We start from the raw sequence: 25,922 nt of genomic DNA on the forward strand, positions 1-25,922 counted from the left end.
ACATCCATGGGGCAAATTTTTATGGAGTTCTTACTGTATGCTAGACAGTTGGGTTACATATCAGTGAATAAAGCATTCAAAAATCCCTGTTCTTACTGAGCTTAATTTCTAGCAGGAGAGACAGATGATAAACAAATGATAGCAAATGATATATAAGTGTATTAAATAGCATGTTAGATGATAAATGCTACAAACACTAACAAATCAGAACAAGGAGTATCAAGAGTACTTGTGAGGTATAGGACTACCTGAAATTTTACTCAGTGGTAAGAGTAGGCCTTATTTTAAAAAACTGATATTAGAGAAAACGTTTGAAGGATAGGGGAAAATATGCAGATATATGGGGGGGGGGGAATTCCAGGCAAACAGCCAGTGCAAAGGCCCTGAGGCAAAAGAGTAACTGGCCTGTTTGAGGAACAGCAAGGAAGCCAGTGGAGTTAAAGCAAAGTGAGCAAAGGGAGGGATGAACTGATTAGGCTGGAAAAGTAATGGGGTGGTGGAATTGATCATGCAGGTCTTTGTAGGGCATAATAAGAACTTCATCTTTTGAGTGAAATGAAGAACCACTGAATGGGACAAACCAGTAACATGATATGCATTGCATTTTTAAAAGATCGCTCTGGGAGCGCGAGGGTGGTTCAGTGAGTTAAGCGTCCAACTCTTGATTTCGGCTCAGGTCATAATCTCAGAGTTCCTGAGACAGAGCCCTGGGTCAGGATCTCTGCTGACAGCACAGAGCCTGCTTGGGATTCTCTCTCCCCTCTCTCTGCACCCCCCACTGGCAAAATAAATAAATAAACATTTAAAAAATAAAAATAATAAAAGATCACTCTGGCAACTCTGTTGAGAACAGCCTACAGAGGAGCAAAAGCATAAGCAGGAAGACCACATAAGAGCCTACCGCAGTAATCCAGCGTATAGTGGCGGCTTGGATCAGGAAAGTAGTAACAACGAAAAGAAAACTGGTCAGATTTTTTTACATAAAAACAAGAAAGCTTTAATAAAGTAATACAGTGAGATGGTTGTTTTAATAGAAGATGCTAAGAGAACACAGAGGAAGAAACAATAATTCCACCAAAGGAAGGATTTGTAGTCAAAGTGACAGCTTAGCTGACTCCTGAATAATATGTAAAAGGAAAAAAAAATCAAGAAGAACCAGAGAAGGAACTGGCATAGAGTTGTTGGTGGCCAGAAGAAACATAGAGCATGACCAGTTCCCTGGGGATCTTACAGTCTTAATAGGGAAACAATACAGCAAGTCACTCAAGACCAGGGTCTCAGGGGGCCACTGGGATAAAAATTTGACATAGGGACTCTGGACTATAGAAATAAAGAATATATGCCAGCAAGATACTCAAGAGAAGAAGCCAAAGAAGTAGCAGGAAATGGAAGGAAAGTGACCCCAATTCACAGAAGATCCACAAGACCACCCCAACAGTTCTGTCAACATTAAAACACTGGCTCCTGGGCTAACGTTGAAGACTCCTGAAATATTATCCTCCACCACCAGTTCCCACCTTGCCGAGGAAAGCCAAGCTTCCCCCAACAGAGCCAAGTAATGCCCCCATCATGTCGTTTGTTCCTCAGAACTGCTAACACTTGTCACAACTCAAACACTAAGCTAAACTTTCAATATGTCGAGAAAGTAGTGTGTTTGGGTGCCTACAGAGGAGCTATGCTATGAATCTTCTTTTGTGGGTTTTCTCTCTGGTCCCCCCACTTCTGAACAGTGGTGCAACAGGGCAAATTACACTCCTTCCTCTCCAAATCTGCCATGTGTTCTCATTCCTCTCCACCCACATCTGCATATTCTCTTCCACCCGTAGAACCAAGACAGCAAAAACAGAACAGAAGATGTTTCAGGGCCGGTTTCTTCCCCACTTCAGTTTACCTTCATGTGTCTTCTCTGCCTCATGTGAAAATCACTTCACCTCAGCTCCCTCACAAAACCCACCGCTTCTACCAGGAAGCCCCTAAAATAATCCAAGGAGCATGGTTTTCTGCTAAGCTAATTCGAAAATCAAAAAAAATAGTTAAAATACATTAGATGTTTGGTAAATGTCAGACACAGTTTCATCCACAATCTATCTACACATCAACTCTAAGAAGTAGTGCTGCTTTTATCTCAGAGATTAGTTAAGGAACAAGATCAAGGTCATGCAACTAGTGAACAAAGGATTCAAACACAACACGTCCAGCTCTGGAGTCCATGGACCCAACTACTACTGCGTCTCACTATGAATTTACAGTCCCTTCCATCATTTCTTCCCTATGTCCAGGCCATTAGAGTATGACCTTTCAGAGCAGTGGTCTGCTGTCCTCATTCTAAATCCTCCCTTTGTAGGGAAAGACATGTGGTTGCCTGGGTTCCCCATCCCTTCCCCAGAATGAAGAACGTCAGCAGAGGCACCATTAAGAATGACTCAGTAAACAATTGTCCGAGGGCCCAATGGCTGGCAGCAGGCCAAACGGGAAAGGGAAGAGTCAGGCTCCACTTTTCTTCCCACCAGCTCTCTCCCTAGTTCTTTTTAATTACAGTGGCCCATTTCTGAGTTCCAACAAATGAGTTTACAGAGTGAAACAAAAGTCATCATTACAAAAAATATCTAGTAATAAAGAGTTTGCTTATAAAACGAGTTTGCACATATATCTACCTCTTCAATGTTGATTCTAACTGAAACCTAGCTAGCAAAAGATGAAAATTTTCACAGAGTCTATAAAAAACCATGTGAGAAAAGTGCTCAAATGACACACAAAGGCACTAACTTCTGGTGGTCTGACACAGGTAGATAAAAATAAAAAATAATAATTTTACTATTATGACAAACATCAAAACATAATGGCTTTGCATTAAAAGGATAAAGAGAGAGCCCTCACATGTTTTTGCAAACACACACACACACACACACACACACACACACACACACAACACTTGATTTTGCTCTATTTGCTCTGTTTTTAACTCAGTTAAATGATTACATACACTCTGCCATATATACACTGAGGCATATAATTTTCATTGTTTTTAGCTTCATTCTTTAAGATAAAGTCCCAAACTTTCTTCTTCAGTACTTTTTTTTAATATATGAAATTTATTGTCAAATTGGTTTCCATACAACACCCAGTGCTCATCCCAAAAGATGCCCTCTTCAATGCCCATCATCTTCTTCACTATTTATAATTAAATCTCAGTTCCTATTTTACCTCCTCTAATATTTTATGTAAACATCCCCCCCATTATACTGTGTGCCCCATTCTTATACACAAAAGCACTGCAGTAAAAAACAAAACAAACAAAAAACAAAACCAACTAATAGAATTGAAGTAAAATCAACAGGAGACATATCACACTGTAAGGCCTTAATGTCTGATACCTAAGTTATCAGTTAGCAGGTATTGAATTATAGGCAGGTATTAACAAGAATGGGAAAGAGGGTAGGTGTCTGAAAGACTGGATTCTGGGACCAACATGAGGACAAGGAGCCAGTGGGAGATGGAATAAAGGAAAAGAAAGGTGGAGGCTCTTCACTTTAACTGCTATCCAGGGTATGCCTCAGCCATGACATTCAAAGTCATCCACTTGTTGGAGATTGTCAAGACTGCTCCAGCTCCTCCCAAACCAAACCTATTTGGCATCCCACAGAAATCCCTGGCACTTTTGATAAAGACTTCCAGTTATGCTTGCCCCTGCCCATAGTTATGCCTACCACACTCACTGGGTGCCAAACACCATGCTAAGTGTTATCCATTCTGCTTCTAAAATATTCATGCTAACTTCCCCCCCCCTCCACTTCTGAATTAACCTTTTGAGGGAGGAAGGGTCTATTTTTAAAAAATAAATACAATCAAAAAGCCCGGTGCTTGATTTTGTTCTTTGCTCCCAGAATGATCTCATAGCTAAATGATGGAGAGAATTTCTTAAAGACTCAGCATTCAGTATGAAGCCTCTGACTTTACACGTTAAGAAATTATTTTAATTTTTTCTAACGTTTATTTGTTTTTGAGAGAGAGAGCGAGTGAGTGAGTGACCGAGCAGGGGAGGGGCAGAGAGAGAGGGAGGCACAGACTCTGAAGCAGGCTCCAGGCTCCGCCCTGTCAACACAGAGCCCCCTGCGAGCATCAAACTCACAAACCGTGAGGTTATGACCTGAGCCTAAGTCAGATGCTTAACCAACTGAGCCACCCAGTTGCCCCAGAAACTATTTTAAACTACAAATGACTAACATAACTTTAACCGGCTAATTCAAGTTTCCAACAACCCTACAAACACACTCTCATGCATAGTAGAGAGAGGGCTCAAAATAAAATTTAATTCAGTTACAAAACAAATGGATGCTAATGTTTAACATATATATTAGTTTCCTATGGTTGCTGTAACATATCACTTTAATGGCAGAATCAATGCAAATTTATTATTTCACAGTTCTGAGGGTCAGAAGTCCAAAATGAATTCATTAGGCTAAAATCAAGGTGTTTGCAGGGCTGTGTTTCTCCTAGAGGTTCTAAAAGAAAAATCCTTTTTTTTTTTTTTTTTTTTTTTTTTTGCTTTTTATAGCTTCTAGGAGCTTCCCACATTCCTTGGCTCACAACCAGCTTCCAACTTCAAAACCAGCAATGACCTATCAAGTCTTTCTCACAATGCATCACACTGACACTGATGCCTCTACCTCCCTCTTCCATAAATTAAGGTATCCTTATGATTACATGGGACCCACTCAGATAATCCAGGATAATCTCCATATTTGACATCACCTGATTAGCAACCTTAACTACTTCTTTTTTTAAAATGTTGGTTTATTTTGAGAGAGAGCAAGTGCACATGAGCTGAGGAGGGGCAGTGAGAGACAGACAGAGAGAGAGAGAGAATCCCAAGCAGACCCAGCACAGAGCCTAACTTCGGGCTTGAACCCATGAACCATGAGATCATGACCTGAGCCAAAATAAAGAGTCAGACGCTTAACCAGTTGAGCCACCCGGATGCCCCACCAACCTTAATTGCTTTTGTAACCTTAATCCCCCCCTTGCCAAGTAACATACTATATTTACAGGTTCTGAGGGTTTAGTATGTAAACGGTTGGGAGACCGTTATTCAGCCTACAACAGCCCGTCTTTCACACCCAAAGATTCATATGCATCCCACATGCAAAATACATTCACTCTATCCAAAAGTCCCCAAAGTCTCAACTCAGTAGAATATCAACTCGAAGTTTAAATCTGGTCTAAATCTTATCAATTCAAAAGCCCCAAATGTCAACACCTAAATCAGGTACAAACGAGGCCTTGGGTACCATCCATCCCGAGGCACAGTTCCTCTCCATCTGTGAACCTGTCAAGCTCAAGAAACAAGATGTCTGCTCCCAAAATACAATGGTGCAATAGACATGGGATAATAATTATAGACATTCCCATGCAAAAAGAGAGAAAATAGAAGTTTAAAAATTAAACATCAGACTCATGCAACTTTGAAATCCAGCTAGGCAAATTATATTTGATTTCAAAGTCTAGGAATAGTCCTCTGTGGTCCTTGGCTCCACCTCCTGGGATCTCAGCTGTGCCTTCTGGGCTCTCAGTTGTACCCTCTTAGTCAACCTTATTTTTTCATAAAAGGTGGTTCGTGTTTGCAGCTGAGTAATCAGCTTGTTTCTTGCTTGTAGAATTTTAGGGATCAACAACCTTCTTTTACTACATCCTCACTTCCCTTTTCAGGCCCAGCCAGTTGCATTTTTGCTGGTATAGTATTCTCAAGAACCACATGGGTCCCCCCATATGTGTCATGGTGATTTACTCCATTAGACAAGAGGCTCCTCCACAGATATTTCTTGGCTACATTTATCTCTGTAACTGGCTTCTGCTGAGATGTTTGAGGGAATCCATGAGTTGCATGTTCAATTTCTTCAAAGAGCCCTCTATGTGACTGAGTACTCTGACCTTACTGCTGCGACCCTAGCAAAATATTTTCCCTAGAAAACCATCGGCTTTCTCTCCAAGGCAGGCATTCCTGACAAGGAATCTCCTCACTTTAGCATCATTTTCAATCTGGGAGGCTGAGAATTTCCCAAATATCAAGTTCTGGTTTCATTCTGTTTAATAGTTTTTCCTTCAATCTGCCTCTCTCACTTTTTACTAGAGGAAGCAGTACGAAAAACCCAGGCTGCACCTTCAATAATATGCACATAAATCACCTCAGCTAAATACCTAAGTTCATATTTACAAGCTTTACTTTGCACATAACTGCAGGACACAATTTAGCTAAGCTTTCTGCCACTATATAACAAGGATCCCCTTTCCTCCAGTTTGCAATAGCATGTTCCTGATTTCTATCTAAGCTCCCAGGGGCAAGTGTCTTTAACGTCCACATAACCAACAGTTCATGACAATTTAAGAATTCTCTAAGGTGATTTAGGATTTCTGTACCACACTCTTCATTTTCTTCTAAATCCTTCCTAGTAGAATTGCCATCACCATATTGTTCCTAACAGTCTATTCAAGACAATCTAGGTTTTCCTATAATGTTCTTCAAAATTCTTCGAGTCTATGCCCATTTCCCAATTGCAAAGCCACTTCCACATTTTTGGGTATTTCTTACAGCAGTCCCCACGTCCACATATCAAAATCTGTACTAGTTTCCTATTGCTGCTATAAAAAATCACCACGAGCTTAGTGACTTCAGTCAACACAATTTATTATCTCACAGTTCTGGAGGTCAGAAATGGGCTAAAATCAAGTGTCAGCAGCGCTGGACACTCTAAGGGAAAATCCATTTTCTTCCCTTTTTCACCTTCTCATGACTGCCCACACTCTTTGGCTCATGGCCTACTTTTATCTTCAAAGGCAGCAATGGCAGGTTGAGTCATTCTCTCATTGCATCACTGACACTGACTCTTCTAGCTCCCTCTTCCAGATCTAAAGGACCTTTGTGATTACATGGGGACTAACCATAGAATCCAGAATAGTTCTTACCCTAAGGTCAGTTGATTACCAACCGCAACTCTACATACATCTTAATTTCCTCTTGACAGGTAACATAACACAGTATCAGGTACCTAGTATTAGGACATGAACATCTTTGAGGAAGCATTATTCTGCCTACCACAATATATCTTTATGTAATGACAAATTTTCAATTCTCTTCTATTAACATGGTCTACCCTGTAATCTGGTCTCTGCTCTCTTCATTTGTGATCATTTCATATCACAACCATATGCTTCCACTACTCTGAATTTCTTCCATTTTTTTCAAATGCACAATGCTCATTCCAGGCTTGGGATCTTGGTTCATGCTATTTCCTTTGTCTCTGTGATTCTCCCTCTCTGAATCCCCATAGCCCCTCTTCTACAGACTAAGTATCCTTCAGCTATCAGCTTAAATGACTCTTCTTCAAAGATAGTCTCCCTGATCCTATGACTCCCTAGATTATAGATTCCCATTGCACTCTTAGTTTTTCTTCATAGCATTTACCTTAACAGTGATTAAATTATTATCCATGTAAATATTTATTTAATGACTATCTTTAAGACACTCTGAAACTAAAGTTCTAACTTATTCCTTTGCTTCATGCCTAACACCTAGCAGGATACAACTGCACAACAAAAATTTATTTAAATGAATGAACATATCTCCTTTAATCCCGATAACAACATTAATTTTATAATTGAGGGTGCTGAAATTCAGAGAAATTGAGTAACTTCACCATAGTAAAACAACTAATGAGATTCCACTTGGGTCTATCTTGACTTCTAAGCCCATCTCTTTGTCACTGTGTTATTCTATTCTATTGGGGCACCAATGACCACTGTCCCTAGTCCATGGATGTCCACTGACCATCATATTGACAAATACTCATTGCAAGCTTGCTTTCCTTAATGCAGATACCTTTACCTAATAAAGTCAATGGCCTAACACCAAATGCCCAATTTCAGTCCTGTTTTTAAATACTGACCTAAGAGTAGGCTTGTGGACGTTTTTTTCCCTTTAAAATCTTAAAGTTCTTTAAAAAAAATAACTACTAGCCTTATTTTTAAAAAAAAATTTTTATAACGTTTATTTATTTTTGAGACAGAGAGAGACAGAGCACGAACGGGGGAGGGGCAGAGAGAGAGGGAGACACAGAATCGGAAGCAGGCTCCAGGCTCTGAGCCATCAGCCCAGAGCCCGACGCAGGGCTCGAACCCACGGACCGCGAGATAGTGACCTGAGCCGAAGTCGGACGCTTAACCGACTGAGCCACCCAGGCGCCCTGACTCCTAAGCTTATTTTTAAATTCCCAACTCAGGAAGAAAATATGCTTTGATTTTATCTTACTTCTCTTGCGGGGATTAATGATATCATAAAATCTGTGAACACCTTAGAAGAAATTTTATTAAACCAACAGATGAAACTATCAACTTTGGGAATCTGGCCAAAGAAAGTGTTAAAACCAAAGATCTAAAAAATCATGCTAACATTGCTAGAAAGTGCTAGAACTGTGTTTCCTATGCTCTCTTTCTTGGTCTCCCATGACAGAGAAGAAAGAACATTATCATTACAAATATTTCCTAGACTTTAAACAAGGTAAGTAGGTAGAATTCTATCTACAATTACACTAGTCCTTAAGATTTCAGAACTCTTTACAAGCCTTCAGAGGTCTTTTCATTGTCAGCATTCAGTCCTCTATTTTTTAAAAATGTAATATATTTTTGTGGCTATGAGTCAGACTGAAGCTAGAAATACTTAGATTTTGATGTAGATTCCAAACTGTTGCTTGGATACTTTTTCCTTTTGAAAATGATTATAACTGGCACACATAAAAAGCCACATTTATTAAAGGATGATCTAATTTAGCATCTTCTTACTTCAATTTCCAATTCAGCTACAAATCAAATTTCAACAACAACAAAACAATTTTAAGTGATACTAAATTTTTAGTGATACAGTTGCTATTATGATAAAAACCAGATATGACTTGGAAATATATTCCCACTTGCTTTTATTATCATATATAATAAAATATAATTATTAATATAGATTCATATTGCACAATAATTTACAAAAGTTATTTTATAGTTTCAAAAAGCACTGAATTACAAGCATCTTAAATAGCACCACAGAGAATAATGAAGTAGTCAAAAGGAGAAGCAATATTAAATGAGCAAAAATCATTGGGAAATTATATGCTGAGGTTTCTTTATTTCAAAGCTAAGAGACAAAAGAAGATGGTTTTATCACTGCAGGAGAAATTTAATGGTTCAAAATCTCTTCCATCTATATAGAACATATTTGATAGCACAAAGTAACTTATCTGATAGGTTCATGTGAAATCTGAGAGCATCTCACAAGTTTTGTAATTTGTTACCATCCTATGATATTTGACACACTGTACGAAAATATCTGCAACACCCTCAATTGACCATAAATCAAATCCATCAAATCTTCAGAATCTAAAAGCTTTTGTCTCTCTAAAAGCCATGGAATCCCCGTGAAGCAGCAGGAGTTAGAAGTGGCTTCTTAACAATATTTTCTAATAGCAGAGAAAAGGTATTTCCAAGGTAATGCAGAACTACCAAGCAGAGCCAAAGATCCACCTGTTGTCAATTGATAATCTAAATCTCAGAATAAAAGAAGTTAGTAGAGCATAATCAATAGATCAGTAACATATGCCTACTGAGAACACAGCAGGTAGCAAATACTTGCTGATTGATTGGCTATATGAAATAAAGCTCATAATTTGGCAGGAAATGAAATTTTACATCTTCAGTTCTCAAAAACTAGATTTGTTAGGCATTTACTCAGTGCAGGGCTTAGTACCAACAAGGAAATAAAATCAATTCATTGATATGCATTGATAAGTAGTTACAATGGACAATTCATTTGCAACACAATGCCTACCTTGATGAACTGGCAATTTAAATAAAGATGAATACTAAATATTGCTTTAAAAAAATTAACCAGGAAAAGATATTTGTGCCTTGAGACTATTTCCTAGAAATTGTCTAATTGTCTAGCATGAGAACATAAAATCACAGTCCTGAAGGTTTCTAGTTGTGACAGCTCAGATACTCTTCTGAGAAAACTAAGAACACTAGTATAATTTAAAGGAGCTTTGGAAATTTTAAGGGCACTTCAACATCATTTGTTTATTAGGAGCGTTAGCTTCTGTAAAGCTTTTCAGTTACTCAGATTAGCAGTCCTGAAATAACTTCGCTTCCAGTTCACAGGGACTGAAAATCAGAGGTTTTAAAAAGAAGAAAAAAGGAAGAAAAAACCAGAAGCTTATCCCTAATGACACTTCTCTTCCACTTTGTGAATTTTGCTGACAGTCTAGTTTTATTTCCTTTATTAGATTTAGTCATTCTTTTTAAAGGATTCGATAGCTAGGCTGCACCTCTACGCCTCCCCCCAAAAGACGTTTCAGTAAATAAAATATCATCACAAATATTTATCACAATAGAAATAGTTAGTGGGCTCATCATAATTAAAACAGAAAGTGACATTTTTTATAAGAGTAAGCTTGTTTTAAATAACTGCAGCACATGTCAATTTCCTCCTTTTCCCGTTGTAAGCTTTAGTGCTACTGTCCATGGTGACACATACTGGCTATGTCAGGCAACAACACCACCACAGAGACATTCAAGTTTTATTTTATTTCTGTTTCTTGGTGGCAGATTTGCTGAAGTGGTTTTATTTTGCACATCCAACTCTTTAGTAATTATGAAGCCATGGCACCAAAATCACACAAGAAAACTCAGGGTGGCTAGTTTAGTCAGTTCATCAGCTATGTTAAGCCAAACTTCATTTCTCTTTTGCCTTCATCTGTACTTCACCATATATGAAACGAATCTTTCTGTATGTGTTTAGCTACCTTTTAGAATCTCATATTACAAATCAAGCAATATTCAAAAGCTTTGGTAAATCAAAGGTGACAGCTTGATGTACTGGAATTTGCTTCAAACTATACTTTTATATATAAATTATGATGTAGACATGCGTGTATGGCCAACGTCCACTGACTTAAAAGAAAAGTTTTATTATATTAAGTATACAATTAATGGTGATACAAGGTATACCTTTGAATTAAAATTTATTTGAAAGATTTTCAAAATCATATTTAAGAGAATATTATTCTTTCTCATTGTTAGAGTAGAATCGTGATCTTTCAATAAGAAATCATTTTACATATAGTATGTTTGTGATATACAGTAGATAAAATTATTGAGAGGTATTCATTTTTCCAGAAAGCTACTCCACATAAAGAAATTCCTCCCAACCAGGCACCATTGTACCTGGAACTTTCAGAGAGCAGTGTCTTAACTAAGATTAAGCTATCCTATTTTCTACCTAAATCAATTTCACCCAAATGAGGCGTTTGTGCTATAATTCATTGTTCCCCAGACTCTAAAATCAACCATCTGCCATCGGAGTTTCTGTACAGTAATTAAGGAACTATCCATTAGAACTGGCAAGAGTACAAAGTAAGGAGGTGGGGGCGGGAGGGGAGAAAAACCAAACCACTTAAAAAGAGATGGAAGGTGTGTGTCTGTCACGTTAACCCCTCCATATCTCAGGTCCAGATTACTGTCATCATCCATGAGGCAATACAGAAGTTAGGAGGAGCTGCGAGGCCAACTCCCTCCTGGGTTATCGGAACTGAAACCGCACTGGGGACTCGGCGCGCACTCCATACCTTGAAAAAGAAAGGCTTTCGTCCCATTATGCAGCCCGGGGACCTGGCGCACTCCAGTCGTGGACTCCCCAAGTTCTAACTCTGTTAAGACGTCAATCTGTAGAGAGGGGTCCACACCAAGCCCCCAAACTGGTGGGAGGGTGGGGGAGAAAGAAAAACCTCCATCAAAATGCAAGCCTCTTCCTCCAGGGCAGCAAAGAACCGAGTCTAAGAGATAATAATTGGGAACTGATGAGGGAGGCGACTCCCTCCTCCGCCGTGCGAAGCCTTACCTGAGATCAGCAGCCAAGCTTTAAATAGCGGAGCACCCAGTCCCATTTCCCTGACCTACTTTAAACCCCTCTCGGTGCAAAGTTCCCCCTCGGCCCTCAGACCCCGGACTAGGGGTGTGACCCGCCCTAGCGTCTCCAAGGCAAGCACAGAAAAATCCAAATGCAAACCCACCCCTACTCCAAGCTTCCCACTCCAGACCTACTTTGGATTGAGGAAAAGCAAGGCGTCCCCAACCAGCTCCGGCTGCCCCCAGGCGGGGGCCATCCCATCCCCCGCCCCATCTCTGGGCCACTCACCTGCTCCGAGACCGAAGATCAAACAGAATGTTCTCAGTAAGACCCGAGACTCCATGGTGTGGATCTGCTCAGTCCATCGTCTCCCTCTTTAAAAAATAAAAATAAAAATAAAAATCGAAGAGGTTCTCGGAATCAAGCGGGAAAATAGCGTTTGTGTCTCCTGCCGCTGCCTCGCATTTACTGATTAGTAGGATTAATATGAATTGGTTCCCTAAGAAAAAAATGGGAGGACACCCCAGGCACGTGAAGAACTTGGACCCTCCAATGCGCACATCATTCCCACACGCAGAGCCGAGGCGGCAGCGCCGGCAGAGCCGGGGGCCCAGAGGGAGGGGTCGGGCTCGCCCGGGGGCTGCTCCGCCGGGGAATTATCTCCGGAGCTGAATAAAAGCAGCCGAAGTCACGACACCCCCAGAGGAAGGGAGGCGGCCCCAAGAAAGGCGGGGGTGAGGCTGCCCCGCACCCGCCCGTCTTCCCCACCGCGCGAACCTGTTGTAAAAGCAGAGACAATGGAGAGAGCGCCGGAGACGCGCGGAGGAGAGACGGCTCCCCCGGAGCGGGAGGGGCAGGCCCGGGGAGGCGGGGAGACCAGGAGCGGGGAGGGACCGCCGAGGGCGAGGCCAGGCGCTTCGCGTCCCTCTCCAGCACGGGGCTCCTTGGTCTCCAAGCCCCGTCTAGCGAGCCCCGGAGCTGCTGCAGCCCCGCCCTCCTATCCCCCCCCCCCGACCCCCGCCCTCACTCGCTGGCCCCGGGGAAGCCAACCTCCTTTCGGGATCGAAAGATCTAAATTCGAGGTGCTAAGTTGATGGGCGGTCTTTGCTCTCACGCCTTGATTTGGGACGCGTATCTTGAAAGACAGACGGGAGAGAAAGGACCACCCAGTCGCAGAAGGCAAGGCTAGGAGACGCGCTCGCCCGCCCTTTAGGCAAAGGAGGGAAGCCCGCGTATTGTGTACTGGGCTCCGAAACAGCCCCGGGGACTGGAAAAGGAACTCCCTCTCTGGGGCATGCGGCGGAGGGCTGCCAAAGCCTGCTAGACTCTCCTGGTGGAGCCGGACGAAGTAGAGAGAGACAGGGGGAGGCGGGAGGCGAGCCTGGAAATCCCTGCGAGCCCTAGCGGAGAGGTTCCCTGCCCGGGGCGGGGCGCTGGAGAGCTTCCCAGACACGGAAGGCGTCGGGGAGAACTTATCCTGGAACTGCTGGACAGCTCCGGGACCTAGAGCGCCCCCTGCCAAACAGCGCCGAGAACCGGACTCTTGGTTCTCCAGGACCAGCACACAGCAGGAGACAAGGGCAGCAGAGCGAGTGTGCCTGTCCACGCTGAAAAGAAGAAATGATAGGTAGGTGGATAAATGGATGGATGGATGGATGGATGGATGGATGGATGGATGGACGGATGGATGGATCCATGCATGCATAAGAGAAAGAGAGCAGAGAGAGAAGAGAGAAATAAGAGGAAGGCAGAGCCTGGGCAAGAAAGAAGAGCGCCCCCCGCCCATTGTTGACCACACTCAAGCACTCAAGCAGGCTCTACACGCCCTTCCCACCTACACGCTAGGACCGTAACAGCGAGGTCATTTGAGGTCTAATTCTCAACGCGCAAAAGTATATTCAAGGTCAATTGCATATATTTTCCAACACAGCCCTAAAATTCTGAGGTAAATCTCAACAAAATTCAATGCCCATATTGAACAGAATTTCAAAAGTGATTAAAATGTTAATTGCTCCAAAGATTGAGTTTCTTAACTTTCCATCCAAATAGATTCTGAATTCTTTAACAGGATGCTGCACATCTAGTTACCAAAATAACTATAGGGTACAGTCTGAGTCTCCAGTAGAGAAATATGTACTATATTATACTATAATGGGATGAGGGGGATGTTTTAGCTCTATTCTTGGAATTTTTAAGGAAAAAAAAACAGAATCTGGACATTTTTTCAGTTTAATTTTTAATTTTCTCTATCAAATTTTCCACTTAAATCTATTTGAAATTTTTTAAACTTTAAGAAATATTCCAGTACTTACATGAAGTATTGTATGAAATTTCCTAAATTTGAAAAAAAAAATATAATCTAGTTGAATTGATTAATTCAAAGGAAATTATTCATCAGGAAAATAAAGATTTTTCTATAGGAGTACATCAAAAATATTGGATTGTAATAAGTATCTATAAATGTTACATAAATTTCAGATAATGGAATTATTTAATATTCTAATAAGAAGGAAAAGTAAATATACATATACATACATATTTACATGTAGAAGTTCTCCCAACCTATATGTACTCAACCAAATCACAGAATCAGGAATACTCTCCAATCTCTCTGATGCTCACCTCTTATATGCTGAAAGCTGATGGTCAGTAAGCTTATCTCTAGCCTCCCCCCCCCCCCACTTATGCTCTCTCCAGAAGAGTGGTATTTTGTATCCAAAATTATTGCAGTTGAAACTGCTACTATAATTATGTGACCTAATTAAAGTAATGGAAGCCATTAAAATATGACTACAGAGAGAGACAGAGAAGAGTGAGCTATTTCTATAAAACTAAAGTATAAAGCTTTGGAAACCTGTAAGAAAGGTGAGTCATTGTATTAGGTACGGCAGGGTTATCAGCCTGGGTAGGGGTTCTCAACTTTGGAGCTATGGACATTTTAAGGTTGGACACTTCTTTGTTAGGACTGTCCTGTGCCTTGTAAGATGATTAATAGCATCCCTGGTCTCTATCCACTTAATGCCAGTATTTTCAATATTTCATTTTATCTATATGTCCTGTAATTATACGTTTTTGTGTAGCTTCTTAAATTGATGCTCTAGGGAATACAACATACATACTTAACTTTTCACCATTTCCTCTATGGTAGATGAAGTATGAGGTAGTCTCTATGCTACCACTTCCATTGGAATGTGGAAACTTTACCAGGATATTGGTCCTTTTATCTTCCTTTATGTTGTCGTTGCCTTTTGTATTAAATCAGCATACACTGAAACTTCCTTCAGATAATGTCAAAACGTTTGCTTGAAGTCACTGTGGGAGGCATAATAATGGCCTTCCCCACCCTCCAAAAATACATGTCCTAATCACTAGAACTCGTGAATGTTACCTTACCTAGTAAAGGGATTTAAGGTTGAGGATGGAATTAAGATTTCTATTCAGGTGACTTTAAAATAGATTATCCTGGATTGTTTGGACGTGACCAATAAAATCACAAAAGTCTTTACATGTGCAAGAGAATGGCAGAAGAGTTCAGAGTGGCCTAAAATGAGAAGAATTTGTTTTGCTGTTGCTGTCTATGCAGATGGAAGACTACAGAAGGACTGGGAGCCTAGGTATGTCAGTGTACAGCCTCAAGAAGCTGGAAAATATGAGAAAAAGGATTCCCCCTACATCCTTGGAGCAGAACAGAACCCTGCCAATACCTTGATTTTAGTCCAGTGAGATTCATTTGAAGCTTTTGAGCTACAGAACTATAAAATAATAAATTTTTGCAGTTTTAATCCACTAACTTTGTGGCAATTTGTTTCAGCATTCACAGAAAACTAAGGTAAATACTCACCACATAATGAAAAGTTCAATTGAAATAATAGATTCTACTGACCCTGAAAGGATTCCCTTCTACCATATACAAACCTAAACAAAATGTTTAATATTTTTTTATTCATAAGAAGAAAGAGGGGCTTCTGGGTGCCTCTGTCAGTTGGGCGTCTGACTTCGGCTCAGGTCATGATCTCGCGGTTTGTGAGTTTGAGCCCTGCATCGGGTTCTGTGCTGACAGCTCAGAGCCTGGAGCCTGCTTTGGATTCTCTGTCTCCCTCTCCCTCTGCACCGTCCCCTGCTCATTCTCTGTCTCTCTCTGTCTCAAAAATAAATAAAACATTAAAAAAAGTTTAAAAAAAAAAAAGAAGAAAGAAAATTCTCAGATGCTATGAGGAAAAAAGTAGGTGGAGATTGGCAGAGAAAGAAGTAGCCAATTCAATGATTGGGCGAGGGCAGGTCATAGGGCTTCAGACTCAATGGGGGCCCTAAGACAATGGGGTAGGATTTTAATATCCACACAAGAACTGGAAACAATGAATTATGGCCAAAGCCAGAAGAGATGAAGGTGTTAATGGTCCCTCTAATAAAAATAGGAAGCTTTGAAGGATTATACTATATATAAAAAGAAACTTTAAAAATTTTGTACATTTGTCTAAGATGTGACAAAAGTGCCTTCCAGCTGCACATGACCACAGGTGGAAAATAAAGTCATCTATAATAAATGTCAAATCTCAAGCCTTGCCACTTGCAGACACACAGTATAAAATTACACTCCCTGCTGGTGTAGGAATTCTACAGACAGAAATTAGAATAAGACCCACAGAGTGTCCTGAAGAAGAAAATGTAAAACTTCTATTAAGGGACCTTCCAGCACCTTTAGCATGTGAGGAAAATTTCTGATGAGGATAAGATCACAATATAATAATATTAATAATAATAACAACAACAACGACGATGACAACAACACTGGAATAAAGTACCATGAAAGACAGTCAGGAGACACCACACAGAAAAAGACCATTAGTATCTCATGAACTCAGAATATCATAAAAATGTGAAAGTATAAAATAAGTATGTTAAATGATTAAATTTTTTTGTGAAGGAATAGAAAAAAAAATAATGAAAGAATAGAATTGTATGAGAAAAGATTAGGCAGATTTCAAAGGAAATCAAATAGAACTTCTGGAAATACAGGTATATTTAAAAACAATATTTAAAAAACATTGGCTAGGGGCACCTGGAAGGGCTTAGTCAGTTCAGCACCTGACTCTTGGTTTTGGCTCAGGTTATGATCTCGTGGTTTGTGAGTTGAGGCCTGCATTGGGCTCCAGGCTGACAGTGCAGAGCCTGCTTGGGATTCTCTTTCTCCCCCTTTCTCTGCCCCTCCCCCGCTTTCTTTCTCTCCCTCTCAAAATTTAATAAATAAACTTTAAAAAAATGGCTATAAAAAAAGCAGCAGATAAAATAGACCTGAAAATTAGTGAACAAAAAAATTGGAGAACAAAAATTGAGAACTGAAAATGCACCAAGAATGATAAGATGAAACACACAAAAAAGTCTATGAATATTAGAGTTAGAAGATCCAACACAAACAACTTAGAGATATGGAATAAGAGACTAGAGAGAATGGAAGCAGACACTGTTATAGGAAATGTTTAAGCAACAAGTAAAAATCTTTCAAAAGTTAAAGATATGAGATTCTAATTCTGGGTAAGAGGGAATAAGCACACTCCCCTCTCTCTCCCATTGAATGCTATCGAATCTGGACAGAATGCATGTAGTATTTGAGGACTCAGAAAATTAAATAGCAGCAGGCAAACTGAGAAAGAAGACCAGAGTTTGAAGTACAACCATACTGGCACTGAGTACTTCTAAGAATAAACCACCACCCAAGTCACAGACTGCCTATAAAAGGCTAGTCAAAATTTGCAATCTAAATCCAATTGAGGCATTTGCCTGCTTGAAAAAAAAAAGAAAGAAAGAAAGAAAAAAAAAAGACATTCTCTATAGTACTGAACAAAACTCAGAGTCTCATAACATAATATTAAAATATTCAGGGGGTGCCTGGGTGGCTCAGTCAGTTAAGCGTCTGACTCTTGATCTCAGCTCAGGTCATGATCTCATGGTCCGTGAGGGTGAGCCCCACATCAGGCTCCGTGCTGACCTTGAGAACCCTACTTGGAATTCTCTCTCTTGCTCTCTGTCTCTCTTATTCTCTCACTCTCTCTCTCTCTCTCAAAATAAATAAATAAACAAAATTAAAATATTCAGGATATAATCTGAAATTATTTAGCATATGAAAAACCAGGGAAATTTCAACTTACGTGAGAAAAATATAATCAACAAACACTAATGCCAAGATGACACAGACATTGGAATTTATTTAAAAAAAAAAAGACATTAAAGAGCTATTACCGAAATGCTCCCAAAAAAATAAAGGCAAATACTCTTGAAACAAATAAGAAGACAGAAAGTGGTAGCAAATAAATAAAAGTAGAAATTTTAGACCTGAAAAGCATAATAACCAAAAATTTTAAACTCATTAAAATGAGCTCAGTACTAGAGATGACAGAGGAAAGAATGAGCTTGATAGGTCAATTGAAATTATCCAATCTGAACAACAGAGGGGACAATTTTTTAATTAATATAGCAGCAGAAATTTGTGAGATGAAATCAAAAGGACACTATTTCATCAGAATCCCGAGAGAGTTCAATACCAAAATAAGTATTTCAAGAAATAATGGCCTAAGACTCCTTGAATTTGTCAAAATATGTAAACTTGTGCATTCAAGGAGCTCAGTAAATCCCAAAGAGGATAAACTCAAAGTTATCCATGACCAACCATATCATAATTAAACTGCTGAAAACAATAAAAAAAGAAAACTATCACAAAGGAAAAAACATTGAAAGCAATCAGAGAAAAATGACACATTATTTATAGGGAAGCAACAATTTAAATGAATACAGACTTCTCATCAGAAACCACAAAGGCTAGATGGAGGGGAATAACATTTTTTAAAGTGTTCAAGAATACTGTCATCCCAGAATTCTGTATCTGGTGAAAATATCCTTCAGGAATAAAGATGAAGGAAAAAAATATTCTCAGATGAAGAAAATCTGAAAGAACTGGTTGTCAGCAGGCCTACTTTGAAAGAATTGCTACAGGAAGTTCTTCAAACAGAATGGAAATGATAACTGAAAGACAACTAGCATATCAGAAATCAAGAAATAGCAACAGAAATGGTAAATATCGAGGTAAACATAATAGACTATTCTTTTCTTGAGTATTGTAAAATATGTTTGATGGTTGTATTCGTTTTCTATTGCTGGTATAACAACCACAAATTTAGCAGCTTAAAATAATACAAATTTATGATCTTACAGTTCTGTAGGTCATAAATCTGATGCTGGTCTCATCAGGCTAAGCTCAAAGTGTTGATAAGGTTGTATTCCTTTCTGAAGTCTCTAAGAAAACCCTTTTTCAACTTCTAGAGAGTGCATTCCTTGGCTCATTACCCCCTTCCATCTTCAAAGCCAGCAACAGCAGACTAAATCCTTCTGACAGTGCATCCTCTGTTTCTCTGACTACAGTTTGGAAAGGTCCTCAGCTTTTAAGCACTTACATGCTGACATTGGGGTCATCTGGATAGTCTAGGATAATTCCTCCACCTGAAGGCCCTTACCCTTAATCATTTGTACAAAGTCCTTTTTCATGTCAGGGGACATATTCACAGGTTCTGGGGATTAGGGTGTGGACATCTATAAAGAGACATTCTTCTGGTTATCATACTGATTGAAAGAATTATTTTAAAATTGTCTAAAGGGAAGGGCACCTGGGTGACTCAGTCCATTAAGTGTCCAACTTCAGCTCAGGTCATGATCTCGTGGTTTATGAGTTTAAGCTATCATCTGTCTCTGCGCTGACAGCTCAGAGCCTGGAGCCTGCTTGAGATTCTGTGTCTCCCTATCTCTCTGCCCCTCCCCTGATCCTGCTGTCTTTCTCTCTCTCTCAAAAATAAATATTAAAAAATATAAATTAATTAATTAATTTAATAAAGTAAAATTGTCTAAAGGGGTTTCAAACTATATATATTTAATGTATAAAACAATCACAACATAAAGAGATGAGGATAAAGGAACCAATATGGTGGTAAAGTTTCTATATTCTAACTGAAGTGGTAACATATGAACTCTAATTAGACAGGAAAAATTAAGTAGTATATTTTATTCTCTAGAACATTAATTTAAAAAGTTATACAAAGATATAGTTAAAAAATACAATAGATGACCTGGAATATGAAAAAATATTCAAATAACTTGAAAGAAGGCAGGAAAGGGTTAAGACAAGTAGAAGGAATAGAGACAAAAGAAATAATAAAATTGTAGACCAAAATCCAAACATATCAATAATGGCATTAAATATAAGTGGTTTAAACACAACAATTAAAAGACCATGGTTGTCAGAATGAACTTGAAAAATATAACACAACTATATGCTATTAAAAAATTCATTTAAAATATAATGTGGTAAATTTAAGGCAAAAGGAATAAGAAAAAAATATACTATGCAATCATCAATCAAAAGAAAGTTCAAGTGGTTATATTAATGTCAAAAAAGTAAACTTTAGATCAAAGAAAATTACCAGGGAAAAAAGAGGTACATTACACAACAATAAAAGGATGAATTTACAAGAAGACATAATAATCATAAGTGTGTCTGCACATAATAGCAAAGCTTCAAAATATATGAAGCATTTGCCCTAGAGAAATGGTGACAGAACTGAAGGAAGCAACTGACAAATCCACAATTCTATTTAGAAACTTCTTACATTCCTCTCTCATAATCAATGGAAATCTCTAGTCCCAGATAATTCCAATGCCAATTCCACCAAACATTTAAATAAGAAATAACATCAGGAAGACACAAATCTTCCACAAAATAGAAGAGGTAGAAACAATTCTCAACTCTTTTTAAAAGACTAGCATTACTCATACCAAAACCAAAGACAACGAAAAACAAAAAACAAAATAGAACATAGAACACGTATCTTTTGAACATACATGCAAATCCTCAACAAAATATTAGTAAATCAAATCAAACAATATATAAAAAGAACAACAAACATTCCAGGCTCTGAGCTGTCAGCACAGAGCCGTATGTGGGGCTCAAACTCATGAACCGTGAGATCATGACCTGAGCCGAAGTCAGACGCTTAACCGACTGAGCCACCCAGGTTCCCCTGATTCAACACTTTAAAATCAATCAATGTTTGGGGCGCCTGGGTGGCTCAGTCGGTTAAGCGTCCGACTTCGGCTCAGGTCATGATCTCATGGTCCGTGAGTTCAAGCCCCGCGTCGGGCTCTGTGCTGACAGCTGGAGCCTGGAGCCTGTTTCAGATTCTGTGTCTCCCTCTCTCTCTGACCCTCCCCCATTCATGCTCTGTCTCTCTCTGTCTCAAAAATAAATAAACATTAAAAAAATAATAATAAAATAAAATCAATCAATGTAATCTGCTACTTTACAATCTAAAAAATATAAATCACATGATCATATCAATTGATGCAAGATAAGCATTTGACAAAATTCAACTATTGATGACAAAATAAATAACCCACTTGTGACATAAAAATAGAAGGGCATTTCTCAATTTAATAAAGGATATTTTAAAAGACCCTGCATTAACAAGCCAAGAAAAAGAAATAAAAACCATTCAGGTAGGAAAGGAAGAAATAATAATTTTTTTCCCTAGACAATTTGGTCATCTACATTTAAAAATTCCAAAAGCATCTTTGAAAAAGCTATTCTTTTTTTTTTTGAAAAAGCTATTCTAATAGCTATTAGAACTGGTAAGTGAATTTAGCAATGTTACAGAATGTAAGGTCAACAATACAGAAATCAATTGTGTGTCTACATGGTTGAAAGGAATCATTGAAAATATAAATAAAAAACAATACCATTTATAATAGCATTAAAAGACAAAAATGCAAATGGATAAATCTAACTATAGACAAGATTTAACACTGAGAATTATGGAACATTGCTGATGGAAATTAAAGGAGGTCTAAATGGATGAAAAGATTTATCATGCTCATTGATAAGAAGATTTCATGTTAAGGTATCAATAATGTAGGTCTACTTATATAGATCTACAGATTTAAGACAATTCCAGCCAAAATACCAGTAGGCTACTTGATAGCAATTGATAGGCTGATTCTAAAATTTATATGTAAAGGCAAAGAAAATAGAAAAGCCAAAAATAATTGAAAGAGAGAAAAATTAGCAGTGCCTCAGTGGCTCAGTCAGTTAAGCATCTAACTTCAGCTCAGATCATGATCTCATGGTTCATGGGTTCCAGCCCTGCATCTGTCTCTGTGCTGACAGCTCAGAGCCTGGAGCCTGCTTCAGATTCTGTGTTTCCCTCTCTCTCTCTCTGCCCCTTTCCCATTCACACTCTGTCTCTCTCTCTCTCTCAATAATAAATAAACATTAAAGAAAAAGAGAAAAATTAGAGGATTCACACCATTTGACTTCAAGCTTCTATAAAGCTATACATCAACACAATATTAGGATGAGGACAGACATATAAATTAATGGAATAAACCAAAGAGCATAGGAATAGACTCACATATATGCTTCTTGATTTTTTATGAAAGCATAGATATTTCAACGGATAATTTATAATTTTTTAAATTTTAATTCCAGTATAATTAACATACAGTATTATATTAGTTTCAAGTGTACAATATAGTTTCAGCAACTCTATACATTACTCGGTGTCATCATGATAAGTGTACTCTTAATCCCCTTCACCAATTCACTCATTACCTCGCCCACCTCCCCTCTGGTAACCATAAGGATTTGGGGGCAGTTTGGGGGTGGGGGGTTGTTTTGTTTTCATAGAGAGAGCACACACACAAACAGGGGAGTAGGGCAGAGAGAGAGAGAATCTTAAGCAAACTCCACACTCAGCGCAGAGCCCAAAGTGGGGCCCAATCCCACAACCCGGGATGATGACTTGAGCAGAAATCAAGAGTCAGACACTCAACCAACTGAGCCACCCAGACTCCTCTCTGGTAACCATCACTTTGTTCTCTGTAGTTAAGAGTCTGCTTTTTGGTTTATTTCTTTTTCTCCTTGTTCATTTGTTTCTTAAATTCCACATATGAATGAAATCATATGATATTTGTCTTTCTCTGACTGACTTACTTCACTTAACATTATATTCCCTAGACCCATCCATGTTATTATAAATGGCAAGATTTCACTATTTTTTATGGCTGAGTAATATTCCATTATATATAATATATATAATATATTATATATATATCACATCTTCTTTATCTACTCATCTAGATATAAATGATAATTTTCAAAGTTTCATTTATTTAAGTAATCTCTATACCCTACATGGGACTCCAACTCACAACCCTGAGACCAAGAGTCACATGCTTTTCCTACTGAGCCAGCCATGTACCCAGATAAATGATAATTTTTTAACAATGATACTTGAACATATATTTAATAAAGGACTTCTAATGAAATGATATAAAGAACTTTTATATTTCAATAAGACAAAAAATTCAATTAAAAAAGAAAACAAAATATTTAGACACTTTACAAAAAGAGATATATAGATGGCAAGAAAGTACATGGAAAGTTCCCCACATCAGTACTCATTAAGAAAACCCAAATTAAAATCACAGTGAGATACAGAATTAACAGAATGGCTAAAATTAAACAGGCTGTCATTTCCAAGTGCCAATAAGATGCAGACTGACATAAACTCTGACTCTTTGCTGGAGGGAATCAAAATGGTACAGGTTTTTTGGAAACCTGTTTAGAAACTTCTTATAAAGTGAAATACTCACTCTTGGGTATTTATTCTAGAAAAATAAAATCAGATTTCCTCAAAAAGGCCCATCTCTGAATGTTTATAGTAGCTTTATTCATTTTAACCAAATGTAGAAATAGCACAAATGTCTATGGACTGATAAATGGATAAATGAATTGTGATAAATTCATACGATGGAACACTACTTAGCAATGAAGTACAATGAACAATGAAAGCAGGCAACAATATGTTTCTTCCACACATTGACTGTCACAAAGCCTGGGATGATGACGGAGTGATTCTGGACTCTTTCCCTGTTCCCTTCGTTTTACATTAACAACCATCAGAGGGGGTGCCTGGGTGGCTCAGTCGGTTAAGTGGCTGACTGAGGCTCAGATAATGATGTCGGGGTTCATGGGTTTGAGCCCAGTGTCTGGACTCTGTTCTGACAGCTCAGAGCCTGGAGCCTGCTTCAGATTCTGTGTCTCCCTTTCTCTCTGTCCCCCTCCCCGCCGGCTTGCACTCTATCTCTGTCTCTCTCAAAAATAAACATTAAAAAAAAAATCATCAGAGTATCTTGGTTTCTACTCCAGGGTTCAAGGCAGAGTGGTTCAGATTTGCTTAGCCAACCACACACTCAGACATCTCCCTTACTCCACATGTAGCTTGAAAGGGCCTCACACTTCAAGACTATTTATGAGGTTTTGTTGAAACAATAGGACCACAGAAAATAATAAAATGATTCTGGAAGTAGAATGGGACTAAGCACAGTACAAAGAGAAAAAGGAGATTGATAACATTAAATAGCAAAAAGAAAAAGTGTAAAAGTAAAAAGATCAGCATAAAGAGGCAGTATCTCAAAGGGAGAATGATATGAAAAAAGGATGGTAAGTGGGGAAAATAGAATTTTTATAACAAAGATGCCCTTTCTTCCACAGCACACTCTTGCTCACTTGTGACAGTGGAAGGTAAAAGAGATGCCCACTGGGGACATGAGAGAAGGTTAGCTTTCAGTCAACATTCCTTATATTCTCTACACACTTTGAACTACTCACACACCTCAACTGAAACTTTCTAAGAAAAATAAGACAAATGTTGTTTCAAACAGTTCTAGAGACAGCATAGTGAAAGATACAAGCTTGGAACTTGCTCAGAAGCTTTGGGTCAAGGCTTTGTCCCACCTCTTTCCTGAGCCAAACACAACCTCCCTGCACCTGCTTTAAGGATAGCATAATAACTAAAGCCTATCTATCCCAGGGCTGAGGAGGGTCAAGTCCACTTAAAAAATCGCTACGCAGTATTTAAACGCGAGTTCTTCCTGTTGTCATATTAAACTATGCCACATCAGGGTTGGCCTGTTTATGTCATTCACCTTAGTGATTCAGTTATCATAATGCAAAATAATGCTGATTAAAATTAGTCCATAGGAATAAGCAAGGAAAAGAGAACTGGAAATGTGATTATGGTTAATGAACTATTGTGAGCCTTTTTGGTTAAAATATATATATAGTGTTCTGAGCACAGCACTGATTTACTGCCTTATCAAATGATATCAGTCTCCAAGAGCTATGAGTCACTGGTTTAAAAACTTATCCCACCACACAGCCCTTATTTTTAACTGCCAATGGACAAGCAGAGTGAGCATTGGCTGCTTTTGCCAAAACACTGCAATACTTACTGTTCATCTAAACAGAATAAAGGATCCACGTGGACCCAGCCAGTCTGCTGGCTTCTGGCCTTACTTAAGGTTTTCTATTAAAAGACAGGGCTTTGTCTAGCATTAAGAGACAAAGTAACCCTCCTTAGAAGGGCTAAGGCTAGCATATTCTTAGTGATATCCAAAAGCTAGTTTTTACTTAGATTGCTCCCTTCACCCTATAAACTCACCTCCAGAAATGGTAAATATAGACATCATAAGAATTTCATTTTCAAAGGAAGATTTTTATTTGGTTCTGCCACTGCTATCATCAGAAATCATTCTCTTTTTTTTTCAAAGGCTATACAGAACCCACACCTTAAAGAACATCTCTTAAATTCAGACCTCAAGACACAATAATTCAAAATCCTCCCTGACTCATCACATAATTCTTACTAGTGCTTAGCTACTGACATTAGAATCTTCTTTTCGATGAACATGTAGTTGCTAGATGGAAAGTCCAGAACATGTTTCTCAAATACATGGCTTGAGAACAAAGATAAGTTTATGTTAGTATCTTAAGAGTCTGGCAGGGACCCAGAATCAGCGTGAGCTCAGCCAAAGTGTCTGTGCACAGATATCATCAAACCCTCTGACAGGAAGAAATGCTTCAAGAGTTCTGTCACCATGC

At 38.8% G+C, this 25,922-nt stretch overlaps 1 protein-coding gene across 2 annotated transcripts in view; it reads right to left on the bottom strand.

The window, feature by feature from the left end:
• NELL2 (neural EGFL like 2) overlaps positions 1-25,922 on the bottom strand; it is a 393,863-nt gene that overhangs the window by 320,910 nt on the left and 47,031 nt on the right. Inside the window, exons 1-3 of one of the 2 annotated variants that reach the window (XM_042992138.1) lie at positions 12,719-12,770; positions 12,230-12,315; positions 11,661-11,789 (exon numbers count right to left, since the gene is read on the bottom strand). In XM_042992138.1, coding sequence (XP_042848072.1) covers positions 11,661-11,789; positions 12,230-12,284 — 184 coding nt within the window. In that variant the 5' untranslated portion in view covers positions 12,285-12,315; positions 12,719-12,770. Of the gene's footprint in view, positions 1-11,660; positions 11,790-12,229; positions 12,316-12,718; positions 12,771-25,922 lie in introns of those variants that run through there. The other variant, XM_042992139.1, reaches the window with a different exon arrangement.

This window comes from Panthera tigris, chromosome B4, assembly GCF_018350195.1.
Source record: "Panthera tigris isolate Pti1 chromosome B4, P.tigris_Pti1_mat1.1, whole genome shotgun sequence".
Classification (NCBI taxonomy): domain Eukaryota; kingdom Metazoa; phylum Chordata; class Mammalia; order Carnivora; family Felidae; genus Panthera; species Panthera tigris.